The sequence below is a fragment of the Rhinopithecus roxellana genome, chromosome 19 (genome assembly GCF_007565055.1).
Source record: "Rhinopithecus roxellana isolate Shanxi Qingling chromosome 19, ASM756505v1, whole genome shotgun sequence".
Lineage (NCBI taxonomy): Eukaryota > Metazoa > Chordata > Mammalia > Primates > Cercopithecidae > Rhinopithecus > Rhinopithecus roxellana.
Genome location: NC_044567.1, coordinates 31,684,503 through 31,711,402, shown reverse-complemented (window position 1 = coordinate 31,711,402; position 26,900 = coordinate 31,684,503). Strand labels below are relative to the sequence as shown.

General features: G+C 54.6%; 1 protein-coding gene across 8 annotated transcripts in view; it reads right to left on the bottom strand.

The window, feature by feature from the left end:
- Positions 1–26,900, bottom strand: part of TBC1D16 (TBC1 domain family member 16) — a 98,982-nt gene that overhangs the window by 50,720 nt on the left and 21,362 nt on the right. For all 8 annotated transcript variants that reach the window (XR_004055103.1, XR_004055102.1, XM_030923785.1 and 5 more), the window contains exon 3: positions 25,361–25,958. Coding sequence is in view for 6 of the 8 variants with exons in the window: in XM_030923785.1 (XP_030779645.1) it covers positions 25,361–25,958 (598 nt within the window). In the remaining 2 variants the exon portion in view is untranslated. The remainder of the gene's footprint in view (positions 1–25,360; positions 25,959–26,900) is intronic.

The window sequence follows — 26,900 nt, the reverse complement described above, 5'->3', positions numbered from 1 at the left end:
TGAGGACTCCCTACCCCTGGACCTTCCATCAGAAAAGGCCAAAGAGAGACCACACAAGCCGGCCCCTGCCGAAGCCTGGCCTTTGAAGGATGAATGGCAAGGGGTATGGCTGCCCCGACAGAGTGACCGGTACCCGCGGCGCCTGAGTTCTTTGCCTCTTATTAAAGGGCACAGCCACCATGGTGGGTGAATAGGCTTCCTCTAGGAAACCAATACCCTGGTTGGGTTTTCCATTCCAAGGAAGCCTCTATACGCCCGGCCCTCCTCAGAGCCTCAGCCCGCAGTAGGAGATGACACCTCCGCTCAAGTTCACGGGAAGGTGTGGGTGAACGAGAAGCCCAAGGCCGGGCCGGTGGGAGAGGGTGACACACGGGAGGAGCTGGACTGCGGTCAGCTGTCCCCTTGCACCCTCCAATCTCTGCTGCTGTGTTTACTCGGCTCCCTTCCCGGGACAGCCTTGTAGCAAATCCATCTGGGATATGTTTTGTTTCCACAGAGGGACCCTGTGAATTTTGAGGTGGGGCCAAAGAACCTCCCATGAGAGCCACAAAAGATCAGGGCCAGGATGGGCCACGGGGCTGTGCCCAGTGTCACTGCCCAAGGCAGAACCAGCCGCCCACCAGGGGCAGGAGACTGGATGGTCTTTCCAGGCCCTGATCCCAAACTCAACCATTGGAGAAAATTGTTCCAGAGCATCTTGGTCTGGGTGGGAGTGGGGAATAAGCATTTCTTTAAGAAATTTTTTTTTAAATTTTTTTTCAGACTGGATCTCGCTCCGTTACCCAGGCTAGAATGCTGTGGTGACATCACAGCTCACTGCAACCTCCATCTCTGCCTCCTGGGCTCAAGCGATCCTCCCACTTCAGCCTCCCGAGTAGCTGGGACCACAGGTGCACACCACCACGCCCAGCTAAATTGTGTATTTTTTATAGAGATGGGGTCTCGCTATGTTCTCCAGGCCGATCTTGAACTCCTAGGCTCAAGCGCTCCTCCTCCCGAGGCCTCCCAAAGTGCCAGGATTACAGGCATAAGCCACCATGCCTGACCTATTTTTAAACCAGAATAAACAGGTACAGAAGTTTGCCTGGTGACCAGGAGTCATTACTCTTTCTGAGTGAAGGTGGGGTTGGGGGCAGGGAGTGTCCCTATGAAGGTAGCCCCTGGCTGGGCATTTGCCACTCCCAACTGCGGCCTCCCTCTGCAGGCAGAAGCCTGGGTGCTGCAGGGTTCCGGTTCTCAGGGAGAAGGGAATTAAGTCAGTACTGGGAGATTTGGGTTCCTCAGAGTTTAAGGGCTCCTACAAACAACAGCTTACGGGCTGGTGAGGAATTTCCCTTCCTGAAGCTTTTAACGCAAACAGAGGAGTGCTGGGCCGGGGCGGGGCGCTGGGAGATGCAGAGACTCAGACAAACCCTCCGAGGCTCTTGGATTTTACGCCTGCAAGAGATTTTGAGGGAAGAATCCTCACTGTGGGGAAATGAGGTTGCCCAGCAATTCTGAATGTGGTTTAAAAAAAAATTAGGTGGAGGAGAATGAGACGACATTAAATATTTCCTTCTGATTCAAACAAAATACTTCTAAGTTCTTCTCTGTGAAGCTGCGTGTGTGTTTAGAAGGGAGAAGGGATGATAACACGCCCTGCCAGAAGCCGTTTTATTTACTAGTTTGGATGTTTCCCCTGACGCCTACCTGGGAGGTGCTTGCCTGGCCCCCAGCCAGGGCCGTGGCTCCTCGGCAAGTGGGCGTCTGCCGAGCCTTTGATGCGCTCCCCAAAGTCACAGAGCAAAACAACACACTGAACAAACACCACCACCCTGAAAAGTCGCCAGCCCATGGGCCTCTCCCTGGCTCCAGCTGCGGCTCATTTACCCAAACTGAAACATTTTCCTTTTGTCAACTGTAGAGAGCTATGAGTCAGGTCCAAGCGCCACTGGGCGTGTGCCCAAGGGGCACAGGGGGCAGGAACCGGACGGAGGAGCCCCAATCATAAGATCATGGCTGAAAGTCAAACACACCCAGAGTCCACAGTCGACCACCTCCGCGCTCGGCGAGCCAGGGTCCTGGTGAACCCACGCGCCTGCATTCTGCACCAAACTATTCTGTCAACACACACCAGCAACTTAACAAATCAACTCCAACGAAGGGAGGAAAAATTAAGGGCAAAAAGACTGTTTCTGGAGGGTTCTATGCACCAGATGTTGGTTCTTTAATCGGCAGTCAACCTCGAAGCAAAACTTAGGAGGCCCCTACTTGTTTTATCAGTGAGAGCCACAGAAAATCAAAGTCTAATCCTGCTAAGCATGGTGCTGTGTAGCCTGGCCAGCCCCGTGGAAATCCTCAGCATGGACTTCTGCTGCCACCCTCCTCAACCCACAGCTGCCCGCCAGCCCCAGGCCCTCCCTCAGGACCCAGCGCCCTCAGTCCTCCTGCCGAGGAAAAGCCTTTCGTCGGTAAAAGAGAAACAGGCTTCTCCAAAGGAAGTTTCTTAACTTGAAAAAACACCATGATTAGGGAAACTCCTCCATCGTCCAAGATACAAACGCAAACTCCCCAACACCTGTCAGTCCTTCTCAGGGCTCCATGTGGCCCAAAGGACACCCCAGATGTGGAGGACCACTCAAGACCCTCAAATACAGCAAGCACTGTGTGCCCCTGAACAGGAGCCTCACATTAGATGAAAACAAAATTGGCCAGCACAGGGACAACTTTTGCCCATGAGTTAAGCACAGCAAAGTCTCCAAAGCCAGAATCCCTCCCAGGTCCTGCCCGACGGGTTTTATCACTCGACGCATCAAAGCTCCTTTCGCTGGCGGTGGGTTCAGCTGAGCCCTGGGCTTCGGGCTTGCCCTGCTCTGACAGCCCCTGCACTGCGGCCTTGATCAGGCCCTTTTCTCTGTGCCTGCTTTGAGTAACAGGCTCCCATAAAAACACTGAGCTGGGGTATTTCCAGGACGAAAAGCCACGGTTCGCTTTGCCTGCCGTGGACAGAGTCACAAATACAAGTCATCGTTGCCTTTTCCCAACATGGCAAACCAGCCCTGTGGAGCTCGGGATTGTTCTAGATACTGCTCATGTATTCTCCAGCAGCTCTGGCTGGTTCTGCCCAGACACCTGCCAACGCCAAAGGCCAAGAGGCCGAGACACCACAACCTTCATTCAGATACACAAACGTCCTCAAATACACAAACGTCCTCACTGGACAAGCAGAGCAGCCTCAGCACCGGCCCTCGCAAGCCCCACCAGAGAACGGTATTGAAAAGATGACTGGGGTCAAGGGGCGGGGAGAGGGTCCCACTGTACCCTCGCGACCACTCTAGCACCAGCCTTCTGTAATGACCCCCTCTGGATTCCCAAAATCAGCCGTGGGGTCCCCACCCTCCTGGGGTGGCCGGGTAGTTGTTGCCCACCCCCAGGGGCAGGCCTGTGTGCAGTGTCCATGCCCAGAAACCTGCGCTCAGATTTCCCAGTTCCCAGAAGACAACAGGGAGAGTCTATTTTTCTAAGCTCACTAGGTAAAGTGTTACTTCCTGATCTAATCTTGCCAGGCTCTGGAAGCTTCCGTCAAGGTTTTCCCACACTCCGTGTCAGGTCTCTGACATGAACCAGCTTTTAGAGTCTCATGACTAGATTTGACTTTCAGCTGCTCGGACGGAGGCTTCAACTCGGCCTGAACAAGCCGTGTGGACAGCAGCCGTAGCTCTCACAAGGCGTGTGCGGTGATGGGTCTCGGGTGTCCAGCCAGCGAGGGGCCGGCTCCAGGTGGTGGGAGCCCACGCTCCCAACCAGTGCTCCAGCCACAGCGCAGCACCTGCCCCATGTGAGTCTCCTGTTCTAACCCGGGCAGAGGTGAGCCTGGGCAGCCACCTCCAGCGTGATTTCCCAATGCTTGAAGTTCACGACCAATTGTTGGGGTGCAGACAACCTACACAGGCTTACAGACCTAATCCAAGAAGTCAGTTCTCAAAAGGCTGGGAAAACGTGCACCAGTCTCACAGTCCCAGTCACCTTAAAAGATCTTAACTGATTTCTCCTCTCTGTTCATTGTGGTAAAATGTCCATAACATAAAATTCACCACCTTAACCGTTTTTAACGTAGAGTTCAGTGGCGTTATACCATTCCTATTTTTGTGCAACCATCACATCACCCATCTCCAGAACGTTCCTGCTTCCCAAACGGAAGCTCTGTCCCCATGAAACGCCAGCTCCCCAACGTCCCCTCCCTCAGCCCCTGGCACCCCATTCTTTCCATCTCTGAGCCTGACAACTCCAGGGGCCACACACAAGTGGAATCGCACAGATTTGACCCCTTGTGTCTGGCTTATTTCACTCGGCATAACGTCCTCAACTCATCCATGTTGTGGCGTGTGTCAGAATTGCCTTCCCAAGGCTGAACATTCTGCTGGGTGCGTGTGAAACGTGTGTGAACACACTGCATTTCTCTAGTCACCCGTCAGGAGGAACTTGGGCGCCTCCACTGTGGGCTACTGTGGACGCTGCTGCTATGGGCAGGGGTGGACACGTATCTGTTTGAGCTCCTTCTCTTTATTTCTGACACTTCTATATGACCATGAATCATCTATGAAATAATTTTAACAAGCCAGAGGTTCACAAAGTAAATTCCAGACATGGCGGCCCTGGAGACCCAGCTGGGCTGTCCCAGGGGGTCCCTGCGTCCACCCCGGGAGAGCAGGAATGACACAAAGCAGGCTGCATGTGGCTGTGTCAGGCCTCCCACCCACCCATCGGCCAGGTGTCTCTGCTTTGGGGCTGCAGGTCAAATGTGTCTGGGTTCCATGTGGTCTCAGGGGAGGCTGAGGCTGGCGCGAAGTGGAGTGGGGTGAGGTTGTGCTGGAAGCTCTCCACCTCTCCACCCACCAGACATCCAGAGAAGAGGCGGAAAGTCAGCAGGGAAGACAGAAGGCTGCTAAAAGTGGACAGGATGCAGGAGTGGCATCTGGCTGACCCTGACCAGGGGGACCTGGCCCAAGTGAGTGTGCACCCCAGCCCGGCCCTCAGAACTGCTTGCAGGCACTTGCTAGTTAATATCCACGTGAGGCCAGGCGCGGTGGCTCAAGCCTGTAATCCCAGCACTTTGGGAGGCCGAGACGGGTGGATCACGAGGTCAGGAGATCGAGACCATTCTGGCTAACACAGTGAAACCCCGTCTCTACTAAAAAATACAAAAAACTAGCCAGGCGAGGTGGCGGGCGCCTGTAGTCCCAGCTACTCGGGAGGCTGAGGCAGGAGAATGGCGTAAACCCGGGAGGCGGAGCTTGCAGTGAGCTGAGATCTGGCCACTGCACTCCAGCCTGGGTGACAGAGCAAGACTCCGTCTCAAAAAAAAAAAAAAAAAAAAAATCCACGTGATTTAGGATTCACCAAAATCTGCTTAGAAGGAGTTAGGGAGGCAAGAGGGAGGTCAGGTGGGGAGGGACGCAGGCAGTGCTGCCCTCTAACCATAGGCAGGTGGGGGTGGGGGTGGGGCGGGAAGGCGGAGGGGAGGGAAGAGGAGGGGGAGGGCGGGGGTGTGCACTGCAGGCAGCCTGGCCAACCCTGGGCTGATCTGGGGGAAGCCTGCCATCTGCTGGGCACCGGGATCCCTCCCTGAACAGAAGTGCCACCTCCACGCAGATGGAGTTTCCAAGGGGCGGTGCCGCCATCTTCACAGGGCCCCCTGGCAGCTGGCAGGGGTAGGGGGTGAAGGGGGGCTGTGTTGGCCAAGCCCAATTCTGGGGTGGGAGAAAACGAGCAACATTCTGCAAAGGGCCGGGGGCCTAGGGCCGCCCCCATCCTTGCCAGACCGCAATGCCCTGCGTCCAAGCCTGTCCCAGCCGTGGCCACCAGCTGGCCTGTGTGGGATGCCTATCGGCAAGCACTTTCCTGCTCGTGGACCCTACAAAGACGCCTCTCTGCAGGCTCCCCTCATGCTGCGGGCACACAATGCATCCTTTCACCCGGGGTGGGTCTGGCGGAGGCGGCCCCTCCCCGGGGTACCCCCCGCTGGGCTCCTGACCCTACACTCCACTGCTGTTCTTGGCCTTCGTAGACCCGTCCCTTTCAACCGCTGTCAGGAAACTGTGTGGACGAGGAATCCCTGTTGGTCGCGCTGAAGGCACACGCCTGAGACCATCTCTCCACGTCTCCCAGAAGGGGAAACCGTGACCCACATCAAACTGTGGCCATTGGAAAGGTGAGCGCAGGGAGCCTGGAGCCGGTGGGGGCCGGGGGTGGGGTAGCCTTACGCCCAATGTCACTTGACACCCGTCCCGGCAGCCCGCCAGGCTCGGAGAGAGACCATAGCTACCAAAAATAATCCTCCCAGTGTTTAAATATTTACAGAAGCAAGACAGATCCTGATGCCTTTACAATCTACTGGAGTCTGCCCTAACCGCCAGTCCGAGGCTCCCAGGAGAGGCCGCAGCGACCACCTACCCAGTTTTCGGGGTCCCAGGTTGCCTCTCCTCTCCCTGTGCCCACCTGATATATATCGCAGGGCTCCTCCTCCGGTGACCACATATCAGCCACTAGCCTTCTCCCTCCTTCCGGAACATTCCCACTTCCAGCTCTTTGCTCTCACACCACCCAGCCCCAGCACCGACCTTCAGAGAGCTCTTTCTGCTCCAGAGCCCCTCGGGGAAAGCCTGCTTTCTCTGCAGAGCCTGCACCTCATTTTGGAAACCAGGGAACAAAATGTAACAGAAGTGGCCTTTGTCAATGTAACCCCAGTGTCCATAGAACCCCTGGGACTAGTCTCAACCCCGCTCCCCTCCTGGGGAGACAAGGGTGAGGCGGTACAGTACCAGGCCAACACCAGTCCCAGCGGATGGCACAGAGATGGGCACTGCTCTCAGGACCTGTCCAGGTGCTACTTCTCATGACAGTTCCTGGGCAAGGAACACCAGCGCCAGCCGCATTGTGCAGAGGAGAAACTGAGGCAATGAGGGTAATAACCCACCAGCACGCAGCCAGGCAGAGCTGGGGTGTGGCCAAGGACTTGGTTCCAGGGTCCCACACTTAAAGACCATTTCTGTCACCACCTGGGGGTAGTAAGGTCAGGGATACGCCCTAGGCCGCCTGTTTCCACCAGCCAGTCCCTTTCAAAGGGCGGAGGTTTCCACAAGTGTGGCTGAGTGTCTGTCTGTTCTTGACGGTCAGGGAAACCTTACTTTCAGGTTCCCAAAGCAGACTCCCTGAGGCCAGGAGGCACTTAGATGGATGGGCACCAGGAGCCCTGTGTCCTCTGCCTTGCAGGTGTTTAGGGAACACTATTTAGACTGGAAGAAAGAGCCACGTGAAAATGCCCTTTCTGTTTACTCTGCTGGGAAGGATACGAAGGCAAACACAGGCAGCTACGGGAGTCTTTCGACCGCAAGACGAAAGGTCCTTTGCCTCTACTACCCGCAATGTTTAGGGAAGATTTCATCAGGGGTTGGGTTACATTGCAACAGCCAGGCGTGGGTCCCCAGAGGTACCCAGAGGTACGGTGTGAGCTTCCCCACTCACCGGGAGACAGGCGCTGCCACGTCACTGCCTCTGGGCGCCCGTGACCTCATGCTCAGAGCTCTCAGAAGCTCACGTGGCCTGTGGGGCCCCTGCTAGGGCTGCTGATGCAAGAGCTGGGGCCCGGGGGCCTCTGGCTTCTGCTCCCAAGGGCAGCTCTGTGTATTCAGAGCAGCTCAGGCCCTCAAGAGCACCAGGAGCCCCCAACCCCGTGCAACCACTGGCCAGGGTTGCGTCAAGGCCTCCGGGAGCAGTTATCATGGTTTGTGAGCTGCGGTGGAAAAGGCTGACAAGTTTCATTTCCCTGGCCTTGGACAGCCCTCCTGACGCAGGGAGCACCCATCCCCGGGGAGCGCTGCCTCTCCAGGAGCCTGAACTTCCTTCTTTTTGGTTCAGGAGGTTTGATGCACTTATTTCCTCCCTGTCCTGACAGTTTTACTAGAAAGGTCAGCTTTTTAAAGAGCTGTCAGTCCTTAGGAAGACAGTCAACAACAACATGGTTTTAAGACAGCCCACCAGATGCACTGGCTCCACCGACATCTCTTTAGAATCCAGCTCCCTTGGGGGACACACCTGGCTGGTGCCTTCTAGAACCCCAGCTCAGAGCCAGGGGGTGCCGGGTCTGCGAACCTCCCACGAGAGGCAATGAAACCCCCTCCTCCTAGAGGTCGCCTAACCATCAAGGACAAAGGAAGAGGGAGTCCATGAGGAAGGGCTGGCCAGACAATGTTTTTTTTTGTTTTTTTGTTTTTGTTTTTGTTTTTTGAGACAGAGTCTCGCTCTCGTCCCCCAGGCTGGAGTGCAGTGACATGATCTCCACTCACTGCAACCTCTGCCTCCCGGGTTCAAGCGATTCTCCTGCCTCAGCCTCCCGAGTAGCTGGGATTACAGGCGCCCGCCACCAAGCCCGGCTTGTAAATACACCGGTTGTAAATACACCTGGTTGTAAAAAACACCAAGCCCATCTGTAAATACCCATTTTGTAAAAATACAAAAATTTTAGGGCACCTTTCAAAGGGCGAAGGTTTCCACAAGTGTGGCTGAGTGTCTGTGTTTTAGAGACGGGGTTTTACGAGGTTGGCCAGGCTGGTCTCAAACTCCTGACCTCAGGTGATCCACCAGCCTCGGCATCCCAAAGTGCTGGGATTACAGGCATGAGCCACTGCGCCCGGCTGAGAATGTCTTTTCAAAAAAGCAGGTCGCCAATCTGTGTAGACCCGTGCTGGCCAAGGCAGTGACCCCAAGCCACATGTGGGATCACACTTGAGACGTGGTCTAGGTGTGAAGTACATGTGAAATTCCCAGGACGTGGTAAACAGAGAGAATGTAAAACACTTCCCGTCGGCAGCCATGTATACTCATCCCACATTGGAATGATACTATTTTGAACATGCTGGGTAATTTACAAAAATTTTCACCTTTTTTGTTTTCTTTTTGTGTTTTCACTTGTAAAAACGTAGCTATGGCCGGGCATGGTGGCTCACAGCCTGTAATCCCAGCACTTTGGAAGGCCGAGGTGGGCGGATCACCTGAGGTCAGGAGTTCGAGACCAGCCTGGCCCACATGGCAAAACCCCATCTCTACTAAAAATACAAAAATTAGCTGAGCGTGGTGATGCACTCCTGTAATTCCAGCTACTCCGGAGGCTGAGGTAGGAGAATCTCTTGAACTCAGGAAATGGAGATTGCAGTGAGCTGCACTCCAGTTTGGGTGACAAACTGAGACTCCATCTCAAAAAAAAAAAAAATTGTACCTATAAGACCCACACAAATATGCCCGACGGATATTGGACAAAAGAGCAAAGCACCCCAGTGAAGGAAGAGCGGCCTCTTCAACAAACGACACGGGAGTCATTGCGTAACCATAAGCAAAAATAAAAAATAAACCTCAACCCCATAAAACTTTGAGGAAAATAACAGGAGAAAACCTTCAGGACTGGCTGGGCGCGGTGGCTCATGCCTGTAATCCCAGCACTTTGGGAGGCCAAGGCGGGCGGATCACCAGGTCAGGAGACTGAGACCATCCTGGCTAACATGGTGAGACCCCGTCTCTACTAAAAAATAGAAAATATTGGCCAGACGTGGTGGTGGGTGCCTGTAGTCCCAGCTACTCAGGAGGCTGAGGCAGGAGAATGGCCTGAACCCGGGAGGTGGGGCTTGCAGTGAGCCGAGATGGTGCCACTGCACTCCAGCCTGGGCGACAGAGCAAGACTCCATTTAAAAAAACAAAAAAAAAAAACAAAAAAAAAAAACCTTCAGGATCTAGGACTAGGTCATGAGTTCTTGAGCTTGACATCAAAAGTATGATTCATAAAAGGAACAATTGATAACCTGAACTTCATCAAAATTAAAATCTTTTGCTTTGTGCAAGATCCTGTTAAGAGGATGAAAAAAAGAACTACCGACTGGGAGAAATACTTGCAATCCACGTATCTAGCAAAGGACTAGTTTCTAGAATGTATAATCAACTCTCAAAACTCAGTAGTAAACAAACAAAAAATGGATTAGACTATGTCTCTTTGTCTCTTTGGGTACCTGTCTTCATTGCAATGAATCATTTGTATACATTGTTTTATTATAGCCACAAAAGAAATCATGTATTAATAGGAAGAAAAAAGCAGGTTATTACCTGTCACTGGAACAAAATTATCACTTCTGGTTGCCACAGTAAATCATATTATGACTTTTTTCAAAATCCTCCAACCAAAGGTTGTCCCCATAAGCCTTTCAATACATATTATTAAGACACAAGATGCTTAAGAGACAAAAAGATCTTCCACCAAAGAATCAGATACCTGGATGGCAAATAAACACACAAAAAGATATTCGACATCATGAGCCATTAAGGAAATGCCGATTAAAACCACAATGAGATGTCACTATACACCCATCAGGATGCTTAAAAAAAAACAGTGACAACCCCAAATACTGATAAGGATGTGGAGAAACAGGCACTCATAAATTTCTGGTGGGAGTGTAAAATGGCACAGCCACTCTATGCAACAGTTTAGCAATTTCTTTAAAAATTAAGCATACAGGCCGGGCACAGTGGCTCATGCCTACAATCCCAGTACTTTGGGAGGCCGGGCGGGAGGATTGCTTGAGCCCAGGAGTTTGAGACCAGCCTGAGCAACATGGCAAAAACCCTGTCTCTAATTTTACTACATTAAGAAAAATATTTACAAAAACTAATCACACAATCAATCCACATATGACTCGGCAAGTGCATTCGCGGGAATTTATCCTAGAGAAATGAAAACTTAGATTCCAACAAAACCCCACACATGAATATTTCTTGTAGCTTTATTCACAATCTCCCCTTAATGGGAAGCCATGGTTCGTGTCCTTCAGTGGGTGAGCGCGCAGACTGTGGGATGGCCACACCATGGCGTACTGCCACTCAGCAGTAAAAGGAACAGGTTCTCGACACGCATGACAGCTTGGATACAGCTTCACGGGATGATGCTGAACCAAAAAAGTTCGTCTCAAAGCTGACATGGTGCAGGGTTCCAGTTACATAAAATTCCTATAGAGAAGTGGCTGCCTGGGGTTAGGGAGCTGGCGAGCTCTATCCCAGGGCAGCGTGGAGAAACCCTGTGGTGGGGGAGTGGTTCTGCGTCTAGCTAGTGGTAGTAGTTGCGGGAAGCTACCTGTGACCCAGTGGCACAGGATTCTATACACACAAGCACAGATGGGTGCCTGTAATACCCGTGAGACCTGTGGACTGTACCAACCTCAATTTCCTGGTTTGGAGAATGCATTACACTTCTATGCAGGATGTCACTGCGGGGGGAAGTGGGCAAAAGGTGTATAGGGCCTCCCAGTACCTTTTTTTTTTTTTTTTTTTGAAACTTCCTGTAGTTATTTCAAAATAAAAACTCTTAAATGTGGCTAATAGAAAATTTTAAATCACAGAGGTGGCTCACATCTATTGGGCACAGCTAGCCTAAACCCAGGATCCACACACCGTGGCCCGAGGGCCAAATTGAGGCTGCCCTCTGCCTCTGTACAGCCCATGAACGAAGACTTTTTAAAATGAAGAGACTTTTTTAGAGCGATTTTAGGTTCACAGAAAAACTGAGCAGAGTACAGCAAGTTCCCCCTCAATGCACACACTTTCCCATACTATTTTATTTTATTTTTAGTTTTATTTTTTTTTGAGACGGAGTCTTGCTCTGTCCCCCAGGCTGGAGTGCAGTGGCACCATCTCGGCTCACTGCAAGCTCCACCTCCCGGGTTCACGCCATTCTCCTGACTCAGCCACCTGAGTAGCTGGGACTACAGGCGCCCGCCACCGCGCCCGGCTAATTTTTTGTATTTTTAGTAGAGACGGGGTCTCACCGTGTTAGCCAGGATGGTCTCGATCTCCTGACCTGGTGATCCGCCCGCCTCTGCCTCCCAAAGTGCTGGGATTACAGGCGTGAGCCACCGCACCTGGCCACTTTCCCATACTATTAACGTCTTGCATTTGTGTGGTACATTTGCTATAACTGATGAGCCAATGTTGATACATTATCAGTAATAACTGATGTTCACAGCTTCTACCAGGGTTCACTCTTGGAGTGTACAGTCTATGGGGTTTCACAGACGCAGTGGCAGGCGTCCACCACTGCAGCCTCAGACAGAAGAGTGTCGCCGCAGCCAGGCACGGTGGCTCATGCCTGTAATCCCAGCACTGTGGGAGGCCGAGGCGGGCGGATCACCTGAGGTCAGGAGTTCAATACCAGCCTGGCCAACATGGCGAAACCCCGTCGCTACCAAAAAATACAAAAATTAGCCAGGTGTGGTGGCGGGTGCCTGTAATCCCACCTACTCAACAGGCTGAGGCAGGAGAATTGCTTGAACCCAGGAGGTAGAGGTTGCAGTGAGCTAAGGTGTGCCATTGCACTCCAGTCTGGGCGACAAGAGCAAAACTCTGTCAAAAAAAAAAAAAAAAAAGAAAAGAAAAAGAATAGGTTGCTGCCCCTGGAATCCAGTATCTGCCCATTTATCTTTTTCTCCCATTGAGCCCCCAGCAGCTGTTGATGTATTCACTGTCTTCCTAATTTTGCCTTTTCCAGAATGTCCTAGAGCTGAACTCATGCAGCTTGCAGGCTTTTCAGACTGGCTTTTCTTCTTTCTTTCTTTTTTTTTTTTTTGAGACGGGGTCTCACTCTGTCACCCAGTTTGGAAGGCAGTGGTGCCATCTAAGCTCACTGCAACCTCTGCCTACTGGGCTCAAGCAATCCTCCTGCCTCAGCCCCCCAAGTAGCTGGGACTACAGGTGTGAGCCACCATGCCCGGCTAATTTTTATATTGTTATTATTATTTTATTTTATTTTTTTAGAGACAAGGTTTCACCATGTTGCCAAGGCTGGTCTCCTGAGCTCAAGTGATCCACCCGCCTCGGCCTCCCACAGTGCTGGGGTTACAGGTGTGAGCCACTGCGCCCGGCCCAGGCTGGCTTCTTTCACGTAGAGATGTACATCTCAGCATCCTCCACGTCTGCTCAAGGCTTGACAGCTCATTTCCTTTCATTGATAAACAATATTCCCTTGCGGGGATGTGCCACTGTTCCCTCATCCACCCACCACTGGAGAGCATCCTGACTGCTTCCACTGCACCTGTATGAAGGAACCGGTTACTCACACCTGTGTGCAGGTTTCCATGTGAAGGATGGTTTTGAACATTTTTAAATGTTGAAAAAAATCCAGAGGAAAATATTTCACAACACATGAAAATTATATGAAATTCCACTTTCAGTACCCTTAATAAAATGCGAATGGGGCCGGCCACGGTGGCTCACGCCTGTAATCCCAGCACTCTGGGAGGCTGAGGCGGGTGGATCACCCGAGGTCAGGAGTTTTGAGATCAGCCTGGCCAACATGGTGAAACCCCGTCTCTAGTAAAAATACAAAAATTAGCCGGGTGTGGTGGTGCGCACCTATAGTCCCAGCTAGTCGGGAGGCTGAGGCAGGAGAATTACTTGAACTCAGGAGGTGGAAGTTGCAGTAAGCCAAGATCACACCACTGTACTCCAGCCTGGGCAGCAGAGCGAGATACTGTCTCGAAAAAAAAAATAAAAAATGAATGGAACACAGCCATGCCAATTAACATACATTGTGTGGTGGCTTCCATGCTACAAGGGCAGAGTTGAAAAGCTGCAGCCAAGACCATTTGGCCCCCAAAGCAGAAAATACTTGCTGTCTGGCCCACCTGCCAACCCCTGGGATAGACAACTACAATTCCCAACTTTGAAACACCAGGAAGGGAACCAACCCAAATGATAATGGCAACACCAGAGGGATCAAAGATCACAAACAAATATTTCCCTTCTGCCTTTCCCCTTTTTTTTTTTTTTTTTTTGAGGCGGAGTCTCACTCTGTCGCCCAGGCTGAAGTGCAGTGGTGTGATCTCGGCTCACTGCAAGCTCCGCCTCCTGGGTTCAAGCGATTCTCCTGTCTCAGCCTCCTAAGTAGCTGGGACTACCGGCATCCATCACCACGCCCAGCTAATTTTTGTATTTTTTAGTAGAGACGGGGTTTCGCTATGTTGGCCAGGCTGGTCTCGAACTCCTGACCTCAGGTGATCCGCCCGCCTTGGGCCCTCAAAGTGCTGGGATTACAGGCGTGAACCACCGTGCCCGGCCACCCTCAAATTTCTTTTTTTTTTCTTTTTTTGGAGATGGAGTCTCGCTCTGTCGCCCAGGCTGGAGTGCAGTGGTGCGATCTCGGCTCACTGTAAGCTCCACCTCCCAGGTTCAAGCCATTCTCCTGCCTCAGCCTCCCGAGTAGCTGGGACTACAGGCGCCCGCCACCAGACCCTGCTAATTTTTTGTATTTTTAGTAGAGACGGGGTTTCACCGTGTTAGCCAGGATGGTCTCGATCTCCTGACCTCGTGATCCGCCCGCCTCAGCCTCCCAAAGTGCCACCCTCGAATTTCTAAAATGACCACAATCTCTTTTGTCTCTTCTGACGTCCATTTCTACAGCGTCTTTGCCGGGGCCCCAGGGACTGTCCCCTGTATAGGACTCCTGACCAGACTCACTCGCTCAGCTCTAAGGGTCAACGAGGCTGGGCCATGAGGAGCAACTGACATGACAGAAACGAGGGGTTGCTCAGGGCCCTGATTGTGTTTGGTTTTTTGCTTTTTATTTTTAACCAGTCACTGCTCAGGCATCACTTTGCACTGGAGGCTTGAGCTCTGCGTCACCCTTTCCTGAAATGGGGTGATGACCACACTGACATCAGGCTCTGTGCCTGGGATTCAGATCAGCACCCATAGAACATGTGCCGCGGTGAACAGTGCTCCCCCGAGATTCGTGTCCACATAGGAGCTCCCAATGTGACCTCATTCAGAAATAGGGTCTCAGCAGATGTCTCCAAGCTAAGATGAGGTCACCCTGGATTCGGGTGGGCCCTATCTAATGACTGGCATCCGTATGAGAAGAAGAGAGGGCACACAAAGGGACACACCCTGTCCATGTGGCAACAGAGGCAGAGGTCGGAATGATGTGGCCACAAGCCAAGGAATGTCTGCAGCCACCCAAATTGGAAGAGACCAATTTGGAGGGACCCTCCCCTAGACCTTCCAGAGAGAGGGTGGCTCTGCAGACACCTTGATTTTGGACTTCTGGCCTCTAGGACTGTGAGAGAATAAATCTCTCTTGTTTCAAGAACCCGGTTTGTGGTCCTTGGTCACAGCAGCCCCAGCACACTGATACAAGCACATCCAACGGGGCTGGCAACTCATTCAGATACACAGTGATGATGACTGTTGACCTGCCCTGTACTGAGCCCTCTGCGCAGAGCTTTACATGCACAGCCTTCCTGAACCCCCATAATGCCCCAACCTCACAGAGGAGTAAACTGAGGCACGGAGTGGTTCAACATCATCCAAGGCCACCCCCTGGGGGTCCTGAGTGGGGCTTGGATTCACAGCTGGGCCTCTGACCAAAGCTTGCCCACTTACAGGCCTCGCCCAGCCAAGCCCGCCAGCCCCTTCCCTGCCTAGACATCATGTGTGAGCCAAACAGCCATGCCAGAGTCGCACACCAGAGGGCTGGGCACAGTGGTGTCCCGGCCGAATTCTTTGGCAGCCCCTCCAAGCTCCTGGAGCTGAGGGGCAGCTAGGGAGGGGCCAGTGCTCGGCTGGGCGCCTGCTTGGCCTCTCCACCTGGCAGTGAGACTCCCGGGGCGAGGCCATGTCCTGTGGCCATTTCTAGACTGACCATGGCCACACGCCAGTCCATGGGGCTTAGACCAGCCAGCTGCCCTTCCTGTAACAGCTTCCCTCAGACCCCTGGCATCGGCCACCCTCTGGGCGCAGGCAGAGCAGCTGGTAGTGGCCACCTTGGCTTGGGCGGGGGGGAGTCTGGGGGAGGGAGGAACGCCACACAGAGCCTGCCAAGTGCTACAGAAACAAGACGAGATTAGTCTGAACGACACACAGAACAGATTGCAGGGTGTCGGGCAATGGGATGTTTTAAAGAAATAAATCTCAGCTCCCGGTTACAGAAGCACAAACAAACCCAAACAACAGATCTTCAGGAGCTGCTGGCTTCCCGGCTGCCAGGCTGTGCTGGGGCCCGGGAGGGGTGGGCGGGGGTTCCTGGAGCATCCTCAGGGGGCGGCGGGCATTCTCAGGGCATCCCCGGGCACCCTGGTTGGCCCACGACTGGGATCGGTGACTTAATCCTGAAATTTGTGAGAAATGGAGGATGCAGCCCTCCCAGCTCTGGCCATCCCACCTCTGAGGTCTCTCTGGGACCCAGTTGTCCCTCCTCTGGGTGGTGGCAGCTCCTGGATATGTGTGCTGCACCCACCCCTGGTCCCCGCTGCTGCTGGAGTGGCCCCTAAGACATGCACGGCCCACCCTCCCCGCTCACTCCTTGCCCCTCTCCTTGCTGTCTCCTACCCTGGACCCTCTCACGTGCCCTTCTTTCCACTCCTGCCTCCCACTCCCTTCCTCGTCCCCCGCTTTGTGTCCCCCCCTCTCCTGCTCTGGGCTCCGATTTGCTGGGCAGCTGCTGCACCCCGGAACAGAGATGGGAAGGGCAAAGCGCATCCTGATTCGTGTGCCACCGCTCACTTCTTTGCCCACCTCTAGGAGTTTCTCATCTGCCTCAGGCTTGCCTGGAGGGTTGGGCAGAAAAGGAATGGCAGGAAACGCAGAAGGGATCCAGAGCCCGAGCAGACTTTTGCGAGGCCAGGGTGACACCCCCAAGGCCTTCCATGGGAGCTCCTGCAAGGATGCTTCCCAGCAATGGGTCCTGGCCCACCGAGTGCACTGATTCTAGCTTATTCTCAGAGACTGGATTCTTCCCTGAGAGCCTCATTTCTGTCCTCTGTGCTGTGTGGGAGGACAGGGGCCGTTACACCAACGATGAATGATAATGCCATTAATAATTCAGCCACTGCTACTGATACTCCATCGACAGGGAGCCTGTTCCTCCTAAAGGCAAAAAGCACTTAGATGCCGTTTATTTCTGCCTCGCATGCCCTGCGGGGTGGGCTGGCACCTGCCAGGGAAGCCATGTGAGGTGGGGAATGGCCGCCCCTTGGGGTCTGCTGTCCAAGCACTGGTTGGCTCCAGGTGAACCCTTGTGCCATTGCCCCCATGACGGCGGCCACCCTGAGGGAGTAAAGGGGCCTTATCATCTTATCTTTCCCCCATTACTTTTGTCAGAATTTTTCGGGCCTGTCCTGCTGGGAGGGTTGCTACGTTTCTAGGGTCCACCTTCCATCCTCCCAGGAACATTTCATCCAGTCCTGTGCTGTCGGGCACGGAAGCCTCCCGCTGTGACTATCAAACTTCACATTCATTGGAGATAAAGAAAGACCAAAGTCCAGTTGCTTGGCCACATCTGCCGTGTTTCCAGGGCGTGGTGACCACACACAGTGGGGCATAGGCACAGGACCGCGTGCATTGCAGGACGCTCTGCTGACAGCACTGGCCCAGGACCTGGGGAGACCCTGCGAGGAGGCACCCGGGCACGGTGGCGCACGTAGGGAACACCACACGGCCTTGATAGGAGCTCTCCAGAGAGAAAACTCAGGTCCCAGCAGGGGTTATGGAGAAGAAAGTCTTTTCTGCCTGCAAGTGGGCTGGGGTTTTAGCAGGAGAGAGAACATTCCAGCAGCAGGGAGCAAGGTGGGAAGTGGCGATGCTTGGGGTGAGGTGTCCAGTTTGTGCACAGGAAAGGGCAAGAGGAAAGAGGGAGGGCAGGGGGTCCCAGCAGGACCCCGGGGTGGGCAGCATATTGCTCCTGGCCCTTGCCCACCTGTGGCCGCACCAACCCACTTGGACTAAGTCTGACCTGGCAGGAACTGCATGACAGAAACCACAGTACTAAGTCACCAAACCCTGAGGCCAGGCCACCCAGCCCATCCCAACACCCAAACACCGTCTTGCCTAGACTGGCTGCCTCGAGAACGCATGCTGGGAATGACAAGAGGACCTGGGGAGAGAGAGAATGAAACGCTCACTTCCCCGGGGGAGGCCCCGCTGGCGGCACGGGACCTAAGGTGGCAGGCCGGTGGCACGGGTGTCACTGGACAGGACCTCAGTGACCAGCTCGCCCTGGAGGCCTCTTCATTAATTAGCAAGCATGAAGGGCAGTGGGAGATTCTAAGCCTGCCCAAATGTGCAGGGTTCTCCCTGTCTGTCTATTTTTATACATTGGTTTTCATCTTAAGCTTAATATAATCACAGAATAACATTTTTGAAAACAGAAAAATTTTTTTAAAAAGTGCTCATAATCACACGAGGCTAACACATGAACACATCTTCCTCTCAACCTCTGCCATCCACTGCCGTGGACACTGACCACAGGTGCTATTCCAGTTTATATTAATCAAGGCCAGGCACGTGGCTCATGCCTGTAATCCCAGCACTTTGGGAGGCCCAGGCAGGAGGGTCACTTGAGCCTAGGAGTTTGAGACCATGCCTGGGCAACACAGTGAGACTCTGTCTCTAAAAAATAAAATAAAATAAATGAACTGGGCATGGTGGCGCACGCCTGTAATCCCAGCTACTTGAGAGGCTAAGGTGGTAGGATCACTTGAGCCCGGGAGGTCGAGGCTGCAGTGAGCTGTGATTGTGCTGCCGCCACTGTACGCCGGCCTGAGCCATAGAGTGAGACTCTGTCTCTAAAAACGAAATGTAAAAACATTTTTAAACTAAAAACAATTTTATTAATCAGTATTACGCAAAATTAAAAATTCAGTTGCTCGGTTGCACTTGCACCATTTCAAGGGTTCAAGAGCTGCATGAAGCCAGCAGCCGCTGTGCAGGACGGCGCAGACCTGGGTTCTGTCTGTCCTGGCAGAAGCCCTGCTGGGCAGCCCTGCCGTGAGAGCCTCATCTGCACCTCAGGCCTCTTCACAGAGTTTAACTGCAATGTGTAGAATCATAACCTGTTTCCTGCTTTGTGTCTGATTCACTGTAAATTTCTACTCTGCAACACAGCATGGACTGTTTGACAGTCCTTGTCAATCCCACATCTTCTTCTGTCTGGCAGCACTGAGCTTCTGAACCTTTTACGGGTCACAGACCTTTTGGGAAGTCAGATGGTGCCCCCTCCTCATATAAAAAAAGTGGGGTAAGATTTCAGGGGTAGCCAGGCGCAGTGGCTCAAGCCTGTAATCCCAGCACTTTGGGAGGCCAAGACGGGCGGATCATGAGGTCAGGAGATCAAGACCATCCTGGCTAACACAGTGAAACCCCGTTTCTACTAAAAAATACAAAAAACTAGCCGGGCGAGGTGGCGGGCGCCTGTAGTCTCAGCTCCTGGGGAGGCTGAGGCAGGAGAATGGCGTAAACCCGGGAGGCACAGCTTGCAGTGAGCTGAGATCCGGCCACTGCACTCCAGCCGGGCGACAGAGCTGAGACTCTGTCTCCGTCTCAAAAAAAAAAAAAAAAAAAAAAAAAAAAAAAAAAAAAAAGATTTCAGGGGCTTGTGAGCCCAGGTTTGGAAACTCCCGATCCAATAGAGGGATCTTAGAGAGACCTTAGTCGATCCACCTCCTCTGCTGTTGGATTCTTACGAACTGCTCCTTTTTCTCCACTGTAAGGACTACCACAGTGAACGTCTTCATGCAGATGCTTTTGTCTTTCTACTTTTTTTTTTCTTTTGAGACAAGGTCTAGCTCTGTCACCCAGGCTGGAGTGCAGGGGCGCCATCTCGGCTCACTGCAACCTCTGCCTCCCAAGTTCAAGCAATTCTCTTGCTTCAGCTTCCCAAGTAGCTAGGATTACAGGCACCTGCCACCACGCTGAACTAATTTTTGTATTTTTAGTTGAGACGGGGTTTCACTGTGTTGGCCACGCTGGCCTTGAACTCCCAACCTCAAGTGATCTGCCCGCCTTAGCCTCCCAAAGTGCTGGAATTACAGGCTTGAGCTACATGCTGGCCACTTTGGCCTTTCTATCTGTAATTTGGACTCTTTCTTAGGATGAGGTCCAGAAGAGACATTTTCACTTAGGGAGCAGAATCTGGCATTTGTTTTGTTTTGTTTTGACACGGTCTCACTCTGTCACCCAGGCTTGAGTGCACTGGTGCGATCATGGCTCACTGCAGCCTCCATCTCCCAGGCTCAAGCAGTCCTCCCGCCTCAGCGTCCGGAGTAGCTGGGACTAAAGGTGTGCACCACCACACCCAGCTAATTTTTTTTCTTTTTTGGTAGAGACGGTGTCTCTCTCTGTTTCCCAGGCTTGTTTCAGCTCTTTGTCCAGGTCATCCACGCACATCACCAGGGCAGGGCCAGTGGACACGGTGCCGGCCCCATGGTGCCCCATTTGTCCACACCCTCGCCCAACTGGCCTTTTAGGCTGGACGGTACCTTCCAGCACAGAAACCAAGGGCAGGATGACCAGTCGTGCCTGGTGGTCACCCTCCCCAGCACACCCCAGAGCCTTGCCTTCTGACACTGAGGAGGGTACAGGGCCAAGATAGCCCAGGACTCACCCCCGGCTCGGGGAAGCTCAGGGTCTTGGGGTCTCAGCGCAGGGAGGCAGGACTTCGCACTGGCGACAGCAGCTCTCCTTATCAGCCCATCCCCCAAGTCAGCCTTGAATACTCACTTGGTCAAGGATTTCCAGGCCGTGGCTGGACTGGGGGCTGGGGGTTCCAAAGGAGACCCCTGGGTTTGGTAGGTGGGCTCACCCTCCAGCATCCAGGCCCCGCCTGGCCATCCTCTACAGGTAGCACATGAATGTGGGCAGCCCGGGGGACACTTTTCTAACCCCTCAGCTCTTCTGTGAACTACTTGCCAAATAACCATATACGGGGGGGGGGAACCCTCGCCCCCCCCGCCCCCCCCCGCCCCGGGGTGGGGGGGGGGTGGGGGCGTTGTCTTTCCTGGCCAATCCCAGCCAGACACGCAGCCTGCACGTGCAGTTCTTCAGATCCACCACTAGAGGGGGCCCTCGAGCCGGCCTACCTGCTCTGCCCTCCCGGGGGACTCAACCACACAGTTAATTATTAATAGACGTCCCACCCCTCAGAGTGGTGATGGGTGCACCCGAGTCCTCACCAACACCCCTGCAGAGTGGCCAGTCCTCTGGGGGCCTCGGCCCTGACGCCCCTCCCCACCCCAGAGCACCAGGCGCTAGCTTGCTCGCGCTCTCTCTCTCTCTCTCTCTCTCTCTCTCTCTCTCTCTCTCTCTGAGCCCCTTCACAGCAGGGGTTCTCAACGCTGCCTGCACTTCAGAAACCCCCAAGAAGTTCAAAACATTCCCATGCCTGGGCCCCCACCCCAGCGATCCTGGTTTAATTGGTCTGGGTGCAGCCTGGGCATCAGGATTTGTAAAGCTGCCCAGGGCATTCTCACAGGCAACTGAGCTGAGGACACCTTCTCTACAGCGTCTAGGACAATTAATCACCTTAGCCAAGGATCTCCAGTCCCATCACACGAAGGCCCGGGAGATGGGGAGGGAGCAAGGAGCACCAACTCTGCTTCCTGGGTCTACCACGCAGTGGGGGCCAGAAGCACATAGGAGTAAGGGAAGACCAGGGAAATGCAGATTTCAGGGCTCACCCAGCCCCTTTCAGAATCCTTGTCTGCTTTTCTTTTCTTTTTTTTCCAGACAGGGTATCTCTCTGTCACCCAGGTTAGAGTGCAGTGGCATGATCACAGCTCACTCCAGCCTCCACCTCCCAGGCTCAAGCCATCCTCCTGCCTCAGCCTACTGAGTAGCCGGGACCATAGGCATGTACCACTATGCCCAGCTAATTTTTACTTATTTTGTATAGAGACGAGGTTTTGCCATTTTCCCCAGGCTGGTCTTGAACTCCTAGGCTCAAGCGATCCACCCACCTTGGCCTCCCAAAGTGCTGGGATTACAGGCATGAGTCACAGCGCCTGGCCTCCATATCCACTTTTTAAAAATAAAAAGAAAGCTCCCAGCAGTCTGTCTTGGAGACAGGCTGTTTTCACTCCAGCCTTGGACCAAAGCACACACTTCCGGAGGAGTGAGGAGAGTCCCATCCACATCCACCACGTCCTGGCACAAAGCTGCACCTCGCCACGTTGAGCGAGCCCCCCCTGGACCGGGCGGACACAGGCCTGAGGAGTGAGCCGCACCAAGCCCGCAGCCACGTGGCCAAGAGGCATTTTCTGAGCCTTCATCAAGAGCAGGGCCAGGCTGTGGTAAGCACCCCCAGTCACGGTCTCCGGGTGGGGATGAGTCCCAGGCCAGGCTCGCTGACCCCATGCCCCAGGCTGGTACTCAACCCTCAAGCCAACTCTGCCCTACAAGGGGATTCTTTTTTTTTTTTTTTTTTTTGCAAGACAGAGTCTCGCTCTGTCGCCCAGGCTGGAGTGCAGTGGCCGGATCTCAGCTCACTGCAAGTTCCGCCTCCCGGGTTTACACCATTCTCCTGCCTCAGCCTCCCGAGTAGCTGGGACCACAGGCGCCCACCACCTCGCCCGGCTAGTTTTTTTGTATTTTTTTAGTAGAGACGGGGTTTCACCATGTTAGCCAGGATGGTCTCGATCTCCTGACCTTGTGATCCACCTGTCTCGGCCTCCCAAAGTGCTGGGATTACAGGCTTGAGCCACCGCCCCCAGCCTACAAGGGGGTTCTTGGCCCCATTTCACACCCGTGAGGAATCTGTTTTGGACATGGGAGGCAACAGCCACAAGATCACACACAACTCAGGGTGATGCCAGGACTGGAAACAGATCTGTCGGGCCCCAAAATTTACTCCTTCACCACCATAGGCCTCCCAGCAGTTGGGGATGGACAGGCGGACGGGGTATCTCAGTGGGGGCTCGAGTGTCAGAGCAGAGAAGGGGGCCATGGGGAGTGCCCTCCTCAGCCCAGGGCTGGGGGGAATAGAGAAGCATCCACCAAAAGCTGACACGAAGGTGCCCCACCCCAGGAGCTGAGTCTCAAACATACAAGCTGGCCGGTTAGGAGAGAGTGGGAGGAGGAAGCCCAGGCCGAGGGGATCCCTGGCCAAAGGCATGAGGCAGAGAGAGCCCCACGAGATCTAGAGGCAGAGAGGATGACGAACTTGGAGGTGTGCACAGTGCGGGGGCAGGGAGGGAGGTGGCATTGCTCAGCAGGGCCAGATGGTGGTGGGCCTTCGACCCCGAGTGAAGGAGATGACGCTTCATCCTGAAAATGATGGGAGGCCCCCGGCAGGGTCCCAGGCAGAGAGGCAGCTTGGCTTCCAGAGTGAGTGCACAGCACCCCTGTCCGCTGCTCACTGATGTCAATACACCCCTACCCTCAGTTGTGACAAAAAGTGTCTCCTGGCATTGCCACACACCCCCTGGGGACAGACTCGGCCCTGGGTGAGAACCACTGCTCTAGAAGAACCTGGAGGCACCTGGGCATCAGCGTTGTATAAAAGGTCCCCCCAGGAGCACCCCACATGCAGCCAGGTTGGAGAACCAGCAAGGCGGAGGGCGGGGAAAGGGGAACCGGGGTGCATTCTCACAATACCCCCAGAAAGTGGATATTACCAGCCTCATCTTACAAACAGGGAAACCGAGCCTCCAAGAAGAGAAAGAATTTCCCAGGTTCACACTTACCAGGGGTGCCAGGACTCAACCAGCACTGAACTCCCTAACTCCTAAACCTGAGCTCCCTACGAGATGGGGCTGCTGGACAGAGAGCTGACTGGCCAGGTTCTGGTTGTGGTTCTGCCACGCAGTCCTCAGCCCCAAGACCGTAGGCCAACCCCACCACCTCTCTGGGACACAGCTGGGACCTTCCCCTCGCCTGGGCCCTGGGGATGCGGGGACGTGGGGACGCCCGCAGGTTCTGCTGCACTGTCGGCCCGGCACCACCAGGGGGAGCTCCGACAGAGTCCGGCCAGCGGGACCCAGGCCAGGACCAGTGTTCGGTCCCCCGCCCCCACCACCCCCTCAGGTTCCCTGGCCCCTGACGCCACCCAGCTCAGCAAGCCTCCTGGGACCTGGCGTCCTCGGTCACGGCTCACGGCTTCCTTTTATCTGCACTCTCAAATAATTGAGATGAATGTTATCGGTTCACCCTGGGGCTCTAATGGACTGCGTCTTATTGGAGGGATAAAATCACGGAAGAACCCGTCCCACAGTCACCTCTGCTGAGGCCAGCGAAGCCTGAGTCCCTATGTCATGCCCTGCCACTCCCTGGCTTAATCAGCCTGGAGTAACCTTTTATGCTGCAGCCCTGGGGCAGACCCAGCTGGGTTCACATCCCAGCTTGGCCCGAGCACCGGCTGGGTGATGCCTGACAAGTTGCTGACCTTCTCTGAGCCACCCTTTCCCCTTCGATAGCAGGGGATAATGTGAGGGCCCACCTCACAGGGCGTGGGGCTGTGGAAAGCACACACGTGCACCATCCACAGCCCATGGTGTCCAGCGCCCAGGCGAGGCCTGCACCACCCATGTCCAGCATGGGCCCAGCTCACACCACGAGCTCAACAGTTAATGACCTGCTCGCTGACTGATGTCAGTTCTTACTGTTGTCTGTGGTCACCACCATCATTTGCCTAGAAATCTAATGAGCGTAAGGACCACGGCCAGGGCATAGGAAGGGGCTGTGGAAGTTGGATGCAGGGCCCCTGTGCTGGCTCTGGGGCTCCAGGCCTATGCGACCACACTGGCACTCACCCTAAGGCCATGAGGACCCTTGTGGTACCATGCAACGCTCCCCACTCAGGAAAGTCTCTGGGTTCCAAAGCCCAGGGAACCCCCCACAAGGCATGGATCCAACTCTAACTCCTGCAAGCGTGGCCACCAAGGAGTCCAGGTACTCTGGCTGGACTCCCCGGGGTGCAGAGCGGCTGCCGAGTCGGGTGAATATGGTCAACACTGCCCCGGGACTACGTTCCATCCTCCACAGTTATGAGAAAGAGGGAGGCTAACCCCTCCGGGGACCACAGGGGGCCAGGTCACGTGCCTGGTAGGGCTGCAGGGCAGAGCAGAGAGCTGAGGACCAAGCAGAGCAGCACATCTGGGCTTGGGCCAGCCCTGTGCGTGAGCCTAATGATGCCACCCGGGCCTCTCGAGCACTCGCTTGAGGACTGAGTCTCCTGCCCCTCCGGCGATGGGAACAGAAGAGACAAGGACTCCTGGGGGCCTGGCCTTGGTCAGGGACCTGTCAGACCTGGCAGGGCCTGTTTAGTCCTAGTAAGGCTCAAGGAGAGAGAAGAATGTGGATGCTCCGGCGCACCCTTCACAGTCCTCTTGGTGGAGTGGAAAGTGGGGACTCCCTGCTGAAGCCCTCGCCTTGGGGAGGGGCTCCTGCCACAGCCAGTCACAGGCAGGTCGGGCAGATGCCTCCAGCGCTCACCTAGTATCACAGGTGATGCAGGTGACTGCTTCCTGCCCAGGTCAGGCCTTGGGGGCCTCCCGAGAGGCCACATCCAGAACCAGGAACTCACCTGCTATCGCTTTCCAGAAACACGGAGCCGCGGCTCTCGGCCAGTGCCGTGCTGATGGGCGAGAGGCAGAAGGGCGAGGAGAAGGCATCTGAGTCTGAGTCAAAGGAGCTGTCTCTACTCACGCCCTCAGCTGACAGTTCCAAGGAGCCATCCTCCTCCCCGGCCTCGGGCCGCAGCTCCCGCCCCTCCTCGGTGACATCCTGCGGACTGACTGTCGACAAGATCCCAGAGGGGCTGCGAGCAGGCCGCGAGGCCGGCTGGGCACCATCCACCCCCAAGCCCTGAGCCAGCTTCTCCTCGTCCTCCGGCGCAGGGCTGGCGAGCACGCCGTCCGGAATGCTCTGGGCCACCACTAGGATGTCCTCATCTTTTGGGGTCAGGGTGGGCCGCAGCTCCGTGGGGGAGGGCTGGTGGGAGGCTCCTGAGCTCCGGGTGCGCCGGCCCCGAGGGTGGGGTGCCTTGCGAACGGGGGAGCTCTCGGGCGTGATGTAGCGTAGGGCCTCCTCGTCCTGCCTCTGGATGCGAGAGTTGGGGACCCACGCCAGGATGAGGGTGGCTCCCAGCATCTCATCCTTCTCCATGTACAAGCACAGGTAACCTGTGAGGAGCCGGGGGACGGTGTGTTAGAGGCCAGGAGGCTGTGGATGAGGCCCTTGTGGCACCTTTGGCGAGCTGCTCGGAGAGGCCACCACCCTTTAGTGAAGTGCCAGTCCGGCCTCAGATACAGCCTGGCCCTGAGCAAAAACACCAGAGGGAAACTGGGGAGCTTGAAATGAATTCCAGCTACGTGTGTTTTCTAAGAACACACTTCCAGCAGATCCAGGGGGCACTGGTCCCCGAGCACCAGTCTGCCATGCGCTTTTCCTTTTGGTTTTGGTGTTTGTTTTTTTCCTTTGAGACAGGGTCTCACTCTGTGCCTCAAGCTGGATCTGTGCCTCAAGGCACAATCTCAGCTCACTGCAACCTCCACCTTCCAGGCTCAAGCAATCCTCCCACCTCAGCCTCCCGAATAGCTGGGACTACAGGTGCACACCACCACACCCAGCTAATTTTTTTTTTTTAGAAATAAGGTTTCACTGTGTTGCCTAAGCTAGTCTCAAACTCCTGAGCTCAAGTGAACCACCCACCTCAGCCTCCCAACGTGCTGGGATCGCAGGCGATGAGCCATCAGTTCAGGCTTGCCATGCACTTTTCCAAGTACCAGGGGCTCTCCCTGTGTTCAGAGCCCCGACCCTGGCCCCAGGGCTCACCTGCCTAAGGCCTCCCTGTCTGTGTGAGCCCAGCAGCCCACGTGCCCAGCTTCATGGCTTTACAGCACTGTTCGGAGGGATGGAGGCTGGAGACTTCATTCTATTTCACAAAAAGAATTCATCCAAGCTGGGTGGTATTTGGACCTTTTCCAATCATGAGTGGCACTCGTGGCGTTTTTAAAACGCAGGTTGTTGGAGGAAGGGGCCACCTTTGGAGGTGAGCACTGACGTCACGCACGGGGTTGCTGGGGACATGGAGAGGAGCAATTTCTCCTGGGCCAGAGCAAGTG